The sequence below is a fragment of the Capsicum annuum genome, chromosome 10 (genome assembly GCF_002878395.1).
Source record: "Capsicum annuum cultivar UCD-10X-F1 chromosome 10, UCD10Xv1.1, whole genome shotgun sequence".
NCBI lineage: Eukaryota > Viridiplantae > Streptophyta > Magnoliopsida > Solanales > Solanaceae > Capsicum > Capsicum annuum.
In genome coordinates, this window is record NC_061120.1 from 17,678,335 (window position 1) to 17,691,493 (window position 13,159).

The 13,159-nt window shown below is 34.4% G+C and overlaps 1 protein-coding gene across 1 annotated transcript; it reads right to left on the minus strand.

Annotated features, from left to right (window-relative positions):
* Positions 1–1,613: 1,613 nt before the first annotated feature.
* LOC107845578 (trafficking protein particle complex subunit 13) lies at positions 1,614–9,271 on the minus strand. Its single transcript, XM_016689991.2, has 12 exons — positions 8,856–9,271; positions 5,976–6,060; positions 5,011–5,141; positions 4,818–4,920; positions 4,614–4,628; positions 4,040–4,185; positions 3,703–3,898; positions 3,560–3,634; positions 3,219–3,335; positions 2,864–2,908; positions 2,574–2,672; positions 1,614–2,053 (listed from the first exon to the last, which is right to left on the minus strand). Exons 1-12 carry the CDS (start codon positions 9,155–9,157, stop codon positions 2,033–2,035), a joined length of 1,335 nt encoding a protein of 444 aa, XP_016545477.1. The 5' UTR covers positions 9,158–9,271; the 3' UTR covers positions 1,614–2,032.
* Between the last annotated feature and the right edge of the window lie 3,888 nt (positions 9,272–13,159).

A 13,159-nucleotide genomic window follows, 5' to 3' on the forward strand; every position in this document is an offset into this window, starting at 1 on the left:
TATATATATATATATATATATATATATATATATTATTTTTTTTTAATGAAAATTGCTATAACTTGAGAACTAAAAAGAGTTGTTATAACTTACAATAAATAATCTAATAAGTTTATTTAGTTAATTTCCCCCTTAATGAATAGTATAATTTGTTGTTGGAGTGAAAATATAACGAATATGTGAGCAACATTGCTATTTTTTTTTTGGTTTCCCATCCAGTGTCTGGTACCCGCATTGGAGCCCGACTAATCCGGATTCACGCCGAGTAGGACTCCATACGGGGGGTAGCGCTCCCAACAAAGTTTTCTCCATGCCCAAGGTCGAATCCTCGACCTTTGGTTAAGGATGGAGTAACCCCATCCGCTGTACCACAACTCATGTTGGTAACATTGCTATTTATTACTCCCTCTGTTTCCAAATCTTTATCAAGATTATTAAAACTTAATATTTTAACCCTTATTATTTTAGAAAATCAAAATATAATCAGTTGTTTGTTTTTATATTTATCCTTAGTCATTAATATGAGGAGATATTAATATGTTGAAAAGAAAGAAGTATTTGCACACCCACTATGGGTGCGTTAGCATTCCAAAATATTGAATTGAAATTGATTACCAAGAAAAGAGAGAAGTATTCCCTCGCTCAAAATAATTGGCATGTTTATTAAAAAAATTATCTTAAAATAATTGTCATGTTTAAAAGATCAATAGATAATTAATCACTTTTTCAACTCTACCCTTAGTAATAATTATTTTTGAATTAAGAGACAGGTAAATAGACAAAGATTAAAAAAATTAATAAGGAAAATATTAGTCAAATTATGCTCCTAATTAATTTTTCCTTAATAGTTGTGCAAAATCTATACATAATAACTATTTTGAAATGAATTAAATATTAAATAAAAATGTAAAATAAATAAGGATAATTTAGTCAAATAACCCTCTAGCATTGTACAAATAAAAAATACGAGATGTATTTAGGAATAGAGAGAGTACAAAGAGTACCACAACCTTTGTTGGAGCAGTAAATACTGGATTCGAGAGCTCTATTAAAAGTTGCCATTAAAGATGAAAAAGTATTAACCACTCAATTAAAGTTTTGGTGGTAGTAAAGATGGTGATTAACTGTTATTCGTGAGGATTCTTTTTTGGGACTTAGAATAATATAGTAGGAGTAACAATACTTACCCACTCCCCCCCTCAAAAAAACAAAAGAGTAGCAATTATCACTTACCCACTCCCCCCCTCAAAAAAACAAAAGAGTAGCAATTATCACGGAATAACCAACCATTAAAGAATGTGATGCAATGGATGACTGCTTCTTTTTTAATCAAATGTCTCAATTTTGAATCTTGAATATGAAAAAAACCTTGATAGAAAGCGCAAGGGCTTCCCATGAAGGACCCGAAGCGATGCAAAGCCAGATTAATCAAGCTCCAATATGAGTATGAAACTCCGGATGAAAATTCAAAAATAAAAAATAAAAAGAAAGATAATCAACTTCCTTGACGTTATTAGGGTCAATTTCATGTATCCTCATGCACCTATGGTTCATTATAGAGATACGCAAGAAAAACATGTCAGAGAAAGGAGTTGCAACTCTCAAAACCATTCTCAAGTCTCAACCTCTCTTCACGAACTTTACCATAAAAAAAAGGAAAGTTTAAAAATGCTAATTAACATGAAAACTTGAGTTTTCCCCAAAATTGTCGCGTAATGGGTAAAGGAAGAAAGACACGCAGCTATACTGAGAAAATAACATGTTCATAGTTAGTAGTGTACACTACCAATCGATCTAGAAAAACACAAAGTTGATCGTTCAAAGAACTCGTGATCAATGCCAAGATCCATTGGGGCCATTGAACAGGCAGTACCCATCTCGTTGTTTGGCATGTGGAGAATTCCTTTAACAATGAACTAGCTAAGTCTTAAACTGATATTCCGAATTGTAAAAGTTCTCGACCAAAGGTAACTGCAATCTTCATCAGATCAGTGTCCCCTATTACTTTGCAACTGCGTCTGACTCAAAATACCTACTGTGAATTGACAAATACCTGCAGCATGATGCGGAATAAAACTGTAATAAATGCACTAATTCCATACCACAAAGTTAAGACAAAGAGGTAAATGAAAACTGTAATACAAGATTATGGTATAGGGAAGACATGCAACATTTTCTATACTTTTTCAAGCATGCATATGACGACAGATGGATCTTTTTCGGACTTTTCAAGTCAATGAGTTCAGACTCCTGCGCATTATGTAACCAGTGAGTTCTGTTTTGGGCTGCTGTTTGTGGAGTGCCCATTGATCAATTTGAATTTCATACTATGGTTTTTAGGAACACTAGTTGCTAGCAGACAAAATGTTTTTGTCAACACCATGTGGCATAAGAATCGACAGTGGTCTGGATCTATTCTGAAGGTAGGTCAACAGTTAAACCAAAGAAAATGTGTGGACAATCATGTGTTAAGAGGCATGCAACCACATTCGAGGATAAGAAAAGGTGTAACAGAAAGGGAATGAAACTGAAAAGAATCCTCCACATCAACTGTTCTGTGGGCTGAAACTTACCTCCAACTCCAGCAAAGAATCATGTGTTTTCTTCTCACGCGTGTCGAACACTGTAATGCCTGTGATTCTCTGTACCCCATGCTTCACAGCAATCAGATTCTACATGGGAAAGTGAACCAAAAATCATTTTTATGATGCAAGGAAACAACTAAACGATCAAATAAACGATTGAAAGATATATCCGATTAAACAACAACAACAACAACAAACCCAGTATATATCCGATTAAAAAACAATAAAAATAGCATTTGACTATCCATTTTACAAGATGAAATAGAGGATTAACTCACCAACTCGAATTCTGAAGAGCTAAATGCTTCCACCTGTGCCAATTGCTGTAACCAACAGAGAAGTTTAGACAAGAAAAAGACGCACATGCACAACTACTGTAAAGAGAAACAGCTAAGCTGAAATTAGACTCGCTGGTGAAGCAGAAATTGTGATACAGAAATGAACTTGCACATCAAAGTGCACAATTAACATTGTGACACAACCACATGCTGAGAATGAGAGTCCGACAACTAGAAACAGAATGAAATGCATGCACAAAAACTTCAACAAAAAGAAGGTAATTTCATTAGATCATTAAATGTGAGAAAGGATAAAGCTAATCAGGATAGGGCTGAAGCCATTTCAGTGTCTCACCATAGTTAGAAGACCATTAACCATGATAGCCTTCTCATCAAGTGAGTCACTTTGAGACACCCAAACTTCAAAAGGACCCAGCACCCTGTCTGTCTGGTTTGCAAGATTTAGACGTACCTACAGAGGCATCCACAAAGAAATCCAAATTCATGACGGACTAATCACAGGCAGAATATGGAAAACTAGCAAATGCAATTGAAATGAACAAACCTTGTCACCCATTCCATAGATAAAAAGACACTCGTAATAATCCCCAAAATACCAGTTTTAAACAGCAGTCAGCATAGTGTAAGGAATAATGCACTATTAATTTGTCTCTCTCTATATAAACTCAGTCTTACCACGAAAGGTTTCTCCAGCATGATAACTGATGGCACTTCCACTGCTCTTAGCTCAATGTCTTTATGAGCAATGGGCTGCAAGGTGTGAAAAAAATACCTTAGGAGTGAATCAAAACTTCATTATTATAAATCATTTCACTTACACTTCCAAGAATTTGTTGTGTCTGAAGGCGTCCGGGTTCACCCAAATTTGTAAGCCAAGTTATCTGGAGTTTGCCCAAGACATTACTTCCCTCCACCTTCGGCAGTGGAATGCCATCTGATGACAACTTCAGTTGGTAGAGGAAATTATGGATCCCACCCCCAGATCTTAAGAGAATAGGGGGCTTAAATACATCACTGGCAGATCAAATAGATCAGCAAAGCTTAGTCAAGCTTACAAAGGTGAATGCTAAAACCAACTAGTGGACATATCAAAATTTTAAACCAAAAGAAAAGCTGCAATTCCCATGGTATAAGAGAAAATATCTATCAGTCAACCTCATTGGTTGTTTGCTATCTGGATGTTGATCAACACCTCTTAGTACTGTAGCATTCCAATGCTGAGCTGGCTCAAAATCAACTTGGTCCATATAGAGATTAGATTTTGTATGGTTCTCTATGCTAGCCTCCAAAAAAGTGGTTTCCTGGGATAGGAAAAGGAGTTAGTGTCATGAACAGGAAAAGTATAAGATATGCAGAAACAGATATCACTGCTTCTGGTAAATGATTTTTAAGAATCAAGATGGTTTGTACTATTAAAATCAAATGGATCTCATGTGATCTTTTTAGCCACATAAAGCTTCCAAAATGAGTTGAAACAGCTGACATTCCGTATAAGCAAATGATATCTAGGGGTGACAATATGCATATATTCCAAAGTGGAAAGTGAGATACAGTATGCTGAATGTAACCACAAATTGGCCTTAACTGACACATTCCCCAACCAGTGAAATTGAAATAATGAGTGCAAAAACTGACTTTTCTTGACCCATTTTCTTTAGAATTTCAACATGAGAGTTAGGAATGCAAGATCATAAACTTACACTCAATGAGCTTTAACCAACCTACCTACCTTAACAACGCGGACCTGCAGGAACAAACAAACAGTTATTATCTTGAAAAAGTACGAGCAGACTTGAGAAATATTAAAGAAAGCAAATATAAAAGATATTAAAACAGCGGCAAATATGGTAAAAACTGCTCCTAATACACTGAATAAATCATATATAATCATGTCACGTTAACCATGCAAGCAGCTTGGGTTTTTTTGTTATACCTTTGTTCTAACAGAAAGTGGATTCGCAACCATAAATTTGAAATATTGTGGAAGATATTTCCGCTCACCGTCGTTGTCACTATAAAGAGCGGTGCAGACCAACCTAGAAAATGAAGCTATTGGATAAGTAAATTATCATATTGGCAGAAAGTTACTATCAACATGGAACACCAACTTTTATGATGGATCTTACGTGTGCGCACCAAGTTCTTTCACATCATGTTCCACTATGAAGTCATATCTCCCTCCAGCACGTATTGATTCAACAGGTGATTTAGAAGTATCTAAAAGAAGTATCCTCTGCCTCTCAGTTTGGATTTCTGCCTGTAGAAAAATTAAATATCACTTCTATAAACCAGTTCTTAGAGTCAAGAATTTCAATTCAAAAGGTATAGCAGTTTCTAGCTCATCCTAGTTTACTGGTATATGAAAAATAAGATCCCAGTATTAACTTGACTCACAACCAGAGATGCTTTAGTTCTAACAGAAACTGAAGCTTCATAATCGATGCTTAAGAGACATTCCAATGTTCGACTCAACTGTGAACATTGATCTAATTCATTTTATTCGGTGTAAGACAAATTTGGAACATACTCTCCAAATATATAAAATTTTAACTAATGGCTTTTTATGAAGAGCTTAGTTTAGACACAAATGATCAATGCAAGAGCATAAAGTTCATGCATATACAAATGCCATAACATGTTTCGTCTATATATCTACTTAGTCAAGAATGTCCTTTATGTGTGCACATTTCTAACTATGCAAATGCGACTCTAAGACCAGAAGATTGCTATAACATTGACAATCTCAATTCACTATTTTTCCCATGAAATTTTCCAGATCAGAAGCACGCGCTTCTTGTAAGACAGTTCACCAAGTAGAAAAAACTACTCCTAGTTGGTTATATTTGTGTTTTTTTAAATAATTGGTAATATTTATGTACTAAAATGCAGTAAGTAACTCAAACAGGGTAAAACGACAAGCTTCATTTATGACTTGCGAAAGAGCAAGGGAGTTCAGCCATGCCACCTAACAAATTTTATGACCTCAGTTGAAATTGTAAAGAATCTTGCTAAACAGGTTGAATACATTCTTAGAATCTCTAGCTCTATATACAGTAGCTCCTTAGAGTAATCAGCTAAGCAAGCAAATCACCTTGATGGTAACATCTCTAACTTCAAAACTGGAGCTGTTATTTATGCTTATATAACTGCAGAACGTCTCTCCCAAATATATTGCCCTGCAAAATCATAATTAAAAGGGGAAAAAAGCAATAACTAATCACAACGAATCCAGCATGTAAGCGATTGCACATCTCCCATCATCTCTTGTTCGAATATATGTAGAAAATTTAAACAAAAATTTTGAAAACATATACTCCATTCCAAAAAGAATATCAGATACCAGTGTATACAAAGGCTCAAACCATTCAACCTCATTGCACTTTGAGCATTACTTCTTTCAATTTTTAAAAATAAAATGTCCACATATAAAAACTACATAAATGGTAGTAGTAATAAAGATTCAACTTTTGTAATTTAAAAATATATTTAGAATGTTACAAATTTACAACAAGAATCTATTGAAGAAATAACATAACAAGATACAACACAAATAAAGCAACAAATAGCAATACAAATTGAAGAAAAGAAACTACACAATTACTAAATAATACTCCCTCCGTTTCAATTTGTTTGTCCTGTTTTGACTTGACACGTAGTTTAAGAAAGTAAAGAAGACTTTTGAATCTTTTGGTATTAATTTAAAATATGTCAAATGAACCAAAATGCCCCCTTTAATCTTGTTGCCTTAAATATGTCATGTGAAAAGTTGGAATTAAAGAGTTGCTAAAAAAGGAAAAGACAAACTCTTTTTGAAATAGATTAAAAAGAAAAGTAGGACAAACAAAGGGAGCACTACTAATAAGGAGAACCGGAGAGGAGGCTGCCCTCTCTGCTTCTCTCACACAAAGTGCGACAACATTCAATCACCTACTAACCTTCTAGCCTAATCATTGTCCTTCACACTTTCCTATCTAGGGTCATGTCCATAGTTTGCTGAAGCTGCACCATGTCCTGACTAACCTCATTTTCCAGTTCTTCTTCCACATACCTCAACCTCTCCTAACTCCTGATATGGTCAACCCGTCACACTTCCTAACTGACACATCCATGCACCTCCTCCGCATCTTCGAACAATCTCAACGTCATTTCTTCATGTTGTAATCCAAGGACGCCACTCCCATGTTACCCCATATAATTTTGTTCTTAATCATATCTCTATTAGTATGATCACAGATCCACTAAACATTCTCATGTCCACTCTATTCATCTTTTGCATGTGGACGTTCTTGACTAGCCAACACTCTGCCTAATAACATCAGTCTAACCACTCCGTAGAACTTACTTTTAATTTTAAGCCTTGACAACACATTCTTAACACACAGTACCTAAATTCAAGCCTCCATTTAGCCCACTCACTCCAATACGATGCACACATCCTCACAATCTCCCTGCCTCCTTGGATTATAGATCCAAGATACTTGATACTCATCATAACTGGGAGTACACATCTTGAGAAGTTCACTTAAATAATAATGCTACTACAACCAATTGAACTATCAATATAGTAATAGTGTCTTCTAAAATAGAATGAAGGTAGGTACTGCACATCTTAAGAAGATTTTAAATCCAGATGCAACGTACACCAATATTTTAGTCCGAAAAGAAAAATGAAGCACTATAAGTTACAAAATAGTACTCCCTTTGTCCCAATTTATGTGGCAATGTTTGCTTTTCGAGATTCAAACTACGTAAACTTTGATCAACATTTTGAAATGTACTCCCTCAGTCCATCTATCCCAATTTAAGTGTTACTTTTCTTTTTGGTTTATCCCAAAAAGAGTTCCTCTTTCTATACATCGCAAGTTTTTCAATACTGATATTCTACATGGCAAATTTAAGACCATAGGATTTAATAGAAGGACTACACACATCTTTAATTTGAGACCACAAATTCAACTGTCACCCTTTGTTTTCTTAAACTCCGTTGACAGTCAAACTAAGACACGACACTGCAACTTGTACTTACCATATAGTATTTGAAGATCTAAATTTTAATTTTAAAACATTAAATTGATCTAGGCACCCATGGGTGTGGACTAGTGGTCAATGACGTGGTCGAAAACCTTGAGTTTTCATGTTTAAAGCCCAGCGGTGACAAAAAAATGCAAGGTGAATTTTTCCATGGATTCGATCCTTGGTGGACAGAGTTACACGGTACGACCTATTGCTAGAGGGAAGTGGCAGGTATCATGTGAAATTAGTCGAGGTGCACACAAGCTGGCCCCAACACCACAATTATTGAGAAAAGTATATTGAATTGATCTAGTCTCAATTTTAACTTTACAGATTAGTCAAATCGACTCTCAAAAAATGAAAATGTGACACATAAATTAGGTTGGAGGGAGTAATAGGGTCTTATACTAATATACTCCCTCCACTCCTTTTTAATTGCTCTCTTTTCATTTTTAGAGTCAAACAATACAAACTTTGACCAACATTTTAAGACGTATTTCTTAATCAAATTGAGAAAAGAAACATTGCAATTTATAGTAGTACTTTTAAGGTAGTTTTTGAATATCTAAATTTTAATTTTTTAAAAAATAAATTAATTCAATCTAATTTAGTTTTAAAACTTACTTAAATTGACTTACGAAAAACAAGGGGATCAATTAAAAAGTAATGGAGGGAGTACTGTGTATCTTAAGAAATGCACATAAGGATTTAAACTCCAGATAGACACAATATAGCAAATGGAAGCTAACCCAAAGGACTGAGGGAGAAGTAGGATACCCGGAAGGCAAAGAGAAAATTTGGTCTGCTGTTACAGGTTACCCAATTTTTTACATAAAATTGAATAACTTGCAATTGTAATTCTTACCGTGCACAAAGCTTAAATTCTATACTACTATACTCTGTACCTTAAGAAATGCTTGCACGTAAGGATTAAAAAAAAGTAGCAAATAAAGCTAACCCGAAGGACTGAGGGAGAAGTAGGAGACCAGGAAGGCCAAGAGAATCAGAAGTGTGTTGAAGGAGGTATCTATTCCGGTAAGACAAATCAGACGGATCAGCTGACGTGTCACTTCCACCGGTAGCGTCAGCGAGGAGGCGAGGGAGATGAGTGGCGGCGATTGGATCATCGAAGAGATTTTCACCGAAAAGGAGATCGGACGGGTCGAATCGGAGCGGAGTTTCGACGTGGAGCGAAGGACGGCAAAGGCGCATGACCCGAAAGGCTAGTGAATGTGGACCTTGTGTACTACTCATCTTCATTATTTGCTCAACAAAGATTCAAACGATGAAGGAAAGGGGGGTTTTGGTTTGATCGAGGCAGAATATTGATTATGAAATGTTGTTGAACTTAAACACCCAAAACAGAGAAGCATTTTTTTCACTACAATTTGATTTTTAAATATATTTTTATTATTATTATATTATTTTATTTTTTCTACTATATAGAAGAGCCAATGAAGGGACGATCTAGGGTAGAAATGTAATTTCATATATAATAATATCTCTGCCACATACTAAGGCGCTATTTGTTTGCACTTAGTGAAGATTTGAATTTGAATAGTTTAGATTTCAGTCTATTAAGTTTATTTTTTTTAAGTCAGCATCTTAAAACCTCTCAATCAGACATGGAAAAGAGTCAATGACATTCAGATTCTTTTTAAACATAATTTATTTCCTCACAAATTTCAAATTTTATTATTTTTTCTAAATACGTTATTCTCCCACCCTCTCTTTACATTGCTTTCTCTCTTCACGTTTTTCTATCTCTTCCTCTTCACATTATTTTTCTTCTCTTTCAAGTATGATCCACCAAAACTATAAATATTTTTATTATCAATTTAAGCATGTGCTATTTGCTGCTCAATATTCATGCTCTACTCCAGAAGATATAATTGGATCTTCAATTGAAATCATGTTTAATCTTCTTAATTCATCACGTATAAAATAAAGGTGGAAAAGATCGACATGTAGTTTGTTTTGCTTCATATTAGTTTTTGCAAGAATGCGCATAGATGTATATTGTTGTTTTGCTCATTGTGTAGGATAGAACATGTAAATGAATGAAATAACAAAAATTAGAATCCGTTTAAGATTAGAAGTGGAACACTTTAATTTGTTCTTTTGCTACTTTGTACAGCCTATTAGCACATCCTTTGATGCCGTTATAATTTGTATTATTATTTTAGCTTCTCAATCTTCTGAACCGGGGGTCTATCGAAAATATGTAGAATTTCATACTACTCCATCAAGAGATATTGATTGAATTGATAATTTCGAAATGAAACTGGAAGTGATTGTATGATATAATATTTTTCAAATAATATATTATTTTATTATTTTTTAATTTTAAATTACATATTTATTATAAATAAATAAATTATGTATATTCAGATATTAAAAAAACAAACAATCTTAATCATCATTCAAACATCCATTCAGATTCAAACGTTTATTCTTAAAAAAAAAAATAAAAAAAATACAAATGCACCCTAAACCTAGAAATCTCTAGACATTCTTTCCATTGCTTCAACTGAGCATTTGTATCACTTTTCTCATTCAAAAAATTCTCACTTCTCTCCACACTTTCAACTGATTTCAAATTCAGCTATGCTCAACCAGTTTATTGGAAGTATACCCTCAGAATACGGGGATATTCCATCACTTCAAGCCTTTCTCCAATAAGTTAACTGGTGCGATACCATCAAGTTTAGGGAAGCTAACCTCGCTTTTGTGGTTAATGCTTGCTAACAATTCACTGACCGGTGGCACCCCACATGAGTTGGAAAATTGCAGCAGCTTATTGTGGTTGAATCTTGCAAACAATCAACTTTCAGGGCCAATTTCACCTCAGTTAGCAAGAATTGGCTCTGGCTCGGAGGAGTGCTTCGCTATGAAGAGGTGGATACCAGCTGATTATCCTCCATTAAGCTTTGTATATCAATTGTAGAGGCCTATGGGATAAATTGCTCAAGGGGTATGGTTTATTTCAAGTATGTGAATTTCTCTACCTTTTTTTTTCAATTGAATATAAAAGTCATATTATTTCACTTCGTATAACTTGAAGTTTATTGTTCTAAAGAGATCACCTTCCAAGCTTTGTGAAAGGATTTCTTAGTCCTTCAATTATCATTTCCTCCAATTTATTCATCGTTTCACAAACCTTATTTATTTCTTAGTCTTTGAGCTTATGTTTTTTCCTAATACCAGGATATTTGAGGATGCGACATACAAAAGCAGGAAATATATAAAGTGTGTTGAGTTACCTCTAACCCAGCATGAGCTGTACAAGCATATTGTTATAGATCCTCCCCGTGATGTATTGTTCTATGGTCTACTAAACACTGGGAAAACTATGCATGTAAAGGCTATAGCAAATCATACTATCGCAACCTTAATAAGGGTTTTTTCCTTAGAATTTGTTCAGAAGTACTTGGAGATGTATGCATAAAGTCTTATTTTCAGTTTAAAGTGTTTATATCTCATAAAAAGAGATAAGCGAAAGAACATGTCTAAATCTGCATGTTTGCTTTTAGCACCATAAACTTAGTATGTCTTTTATAGTAAGTGTTCATACATGACAATTGCAATATGAAGGTGTATTCGATGATGCAGTTCTAAAATTTTACTGCTCTCTTTGACGAATAAGGACCGTAAAAAAAATACGCACTCACGGAGTAATGATGGTAAATAATCGATTTATGATGATACAACAATTTTCGAAGTATGTTTGAAAACGTCAAGAATTGCAGGTTTCTTAAAACTTTATCCTATAGCTGGGCCGCCAGAAAGTTTTTGATGTGACAAGCCCACTAAGGTGAAACTTCTCAACAGTAAATTTTTTGATAAGAAGATTGGACAACAGTTTACAGAGGGTCCAAGAATTGATAAATAGATCAAGACCTTCTTCGATTTTTATTGTTTCCCACTCCCTTCTAATTGTGATTCTCAAACTACTTTGCAGATTGTAATGCTTAGCGGATCTACTACACTTTTTGAACTGTCAACGTCCTCTACCTCCAACAACAGGGCCTCCATCAATAATAACAACTACCTCCGCCAAAAAGGAATTGTAAGTTGAAACTGTATCTAGCCATTAATACCATCTCTGAATTCCGAAGTGTTGTCACATGCCTCATATCTATTGAATTTTCTTCTTTCAGTTTTGATCCGGTGCACTTAGAACATATCGATTGAAATTCCATGTTTCCATTTTCAAAATTTTAAACAGGCACTTATTGCCCAACCGGTCACAATTGTTTATTAGACATTGAACATTCTCTCTATTTGATCTACTTTTAATGCGGCAGCCAATGATACATAACTACCGCAAATTAAATTGTATTTTAAGGTCAATTTCCAATTCATCTGTATAGATTCAAATAGTTCACCCACTTGCTTTACTTTCGAGGCTGCCAATTAAATTTGTCATTATCAGTGTTGATTCCCCTGCAACTGACAATTACAGAATTGATTTCCCATCGGCAAAGCTATTCTCCCCTGTGGACGAGTTGTAAGTTCACATTTATTAATTTTATATTCATGTTATCCCATTAATTGTATCTGTTCACACATCTATATTGGAGCCAACTAAGATAGTCACTCCATGAACTTTAGGAATTCTTTTACTTAACCGTTGAATTTTTAAAATAATTTCAATAAGACTTTCTCCCGAATCTTCTCGGTTCTACTTGATCTTTTACCAATTTCTCATGTTGTTAACGCTTGTGGAATTTTAAAAATCAAATTACGGCATTCTTACTTGAGCATTGGTTTTTTCACCCTTATGATTTTACATGCAGAAAGACAAAGAACCTAAGTAGAAACTCTCAAAACAACTTTCTGTATGGTGATTCTCTGTTCCTTTAAAATTACACAAATTGTTACCTATTTCTTAAATGTTTATGGAACTTGAATAACTCCCCCCATAGACGAGTTGTAAGTTCACATCTACTAAATTTATACTCCCGTTAGTAAACGTTTTAACATTCTTTTGTCTAACTATCAAGCTGATAATCAAAGTTCAAAACAACTTTCTCCCCACCCTTTTGCGTTCTACTTATCTGTTACCGATTTCTCAGATTCTTTATGCTTGTGAAATCGGTAAAATAAAAAACTCTCAAAACAACTTTCTACTCGATGATTTTTCATTCCCTTAAAACTGCATAAATTGTTATCTCTTACTTATTATGTCTATGGAACTTGAAGAATAATGTAATGCCATCTCATCTAAATATCGTTTCATGCTCTCTTATATTGTTTTGA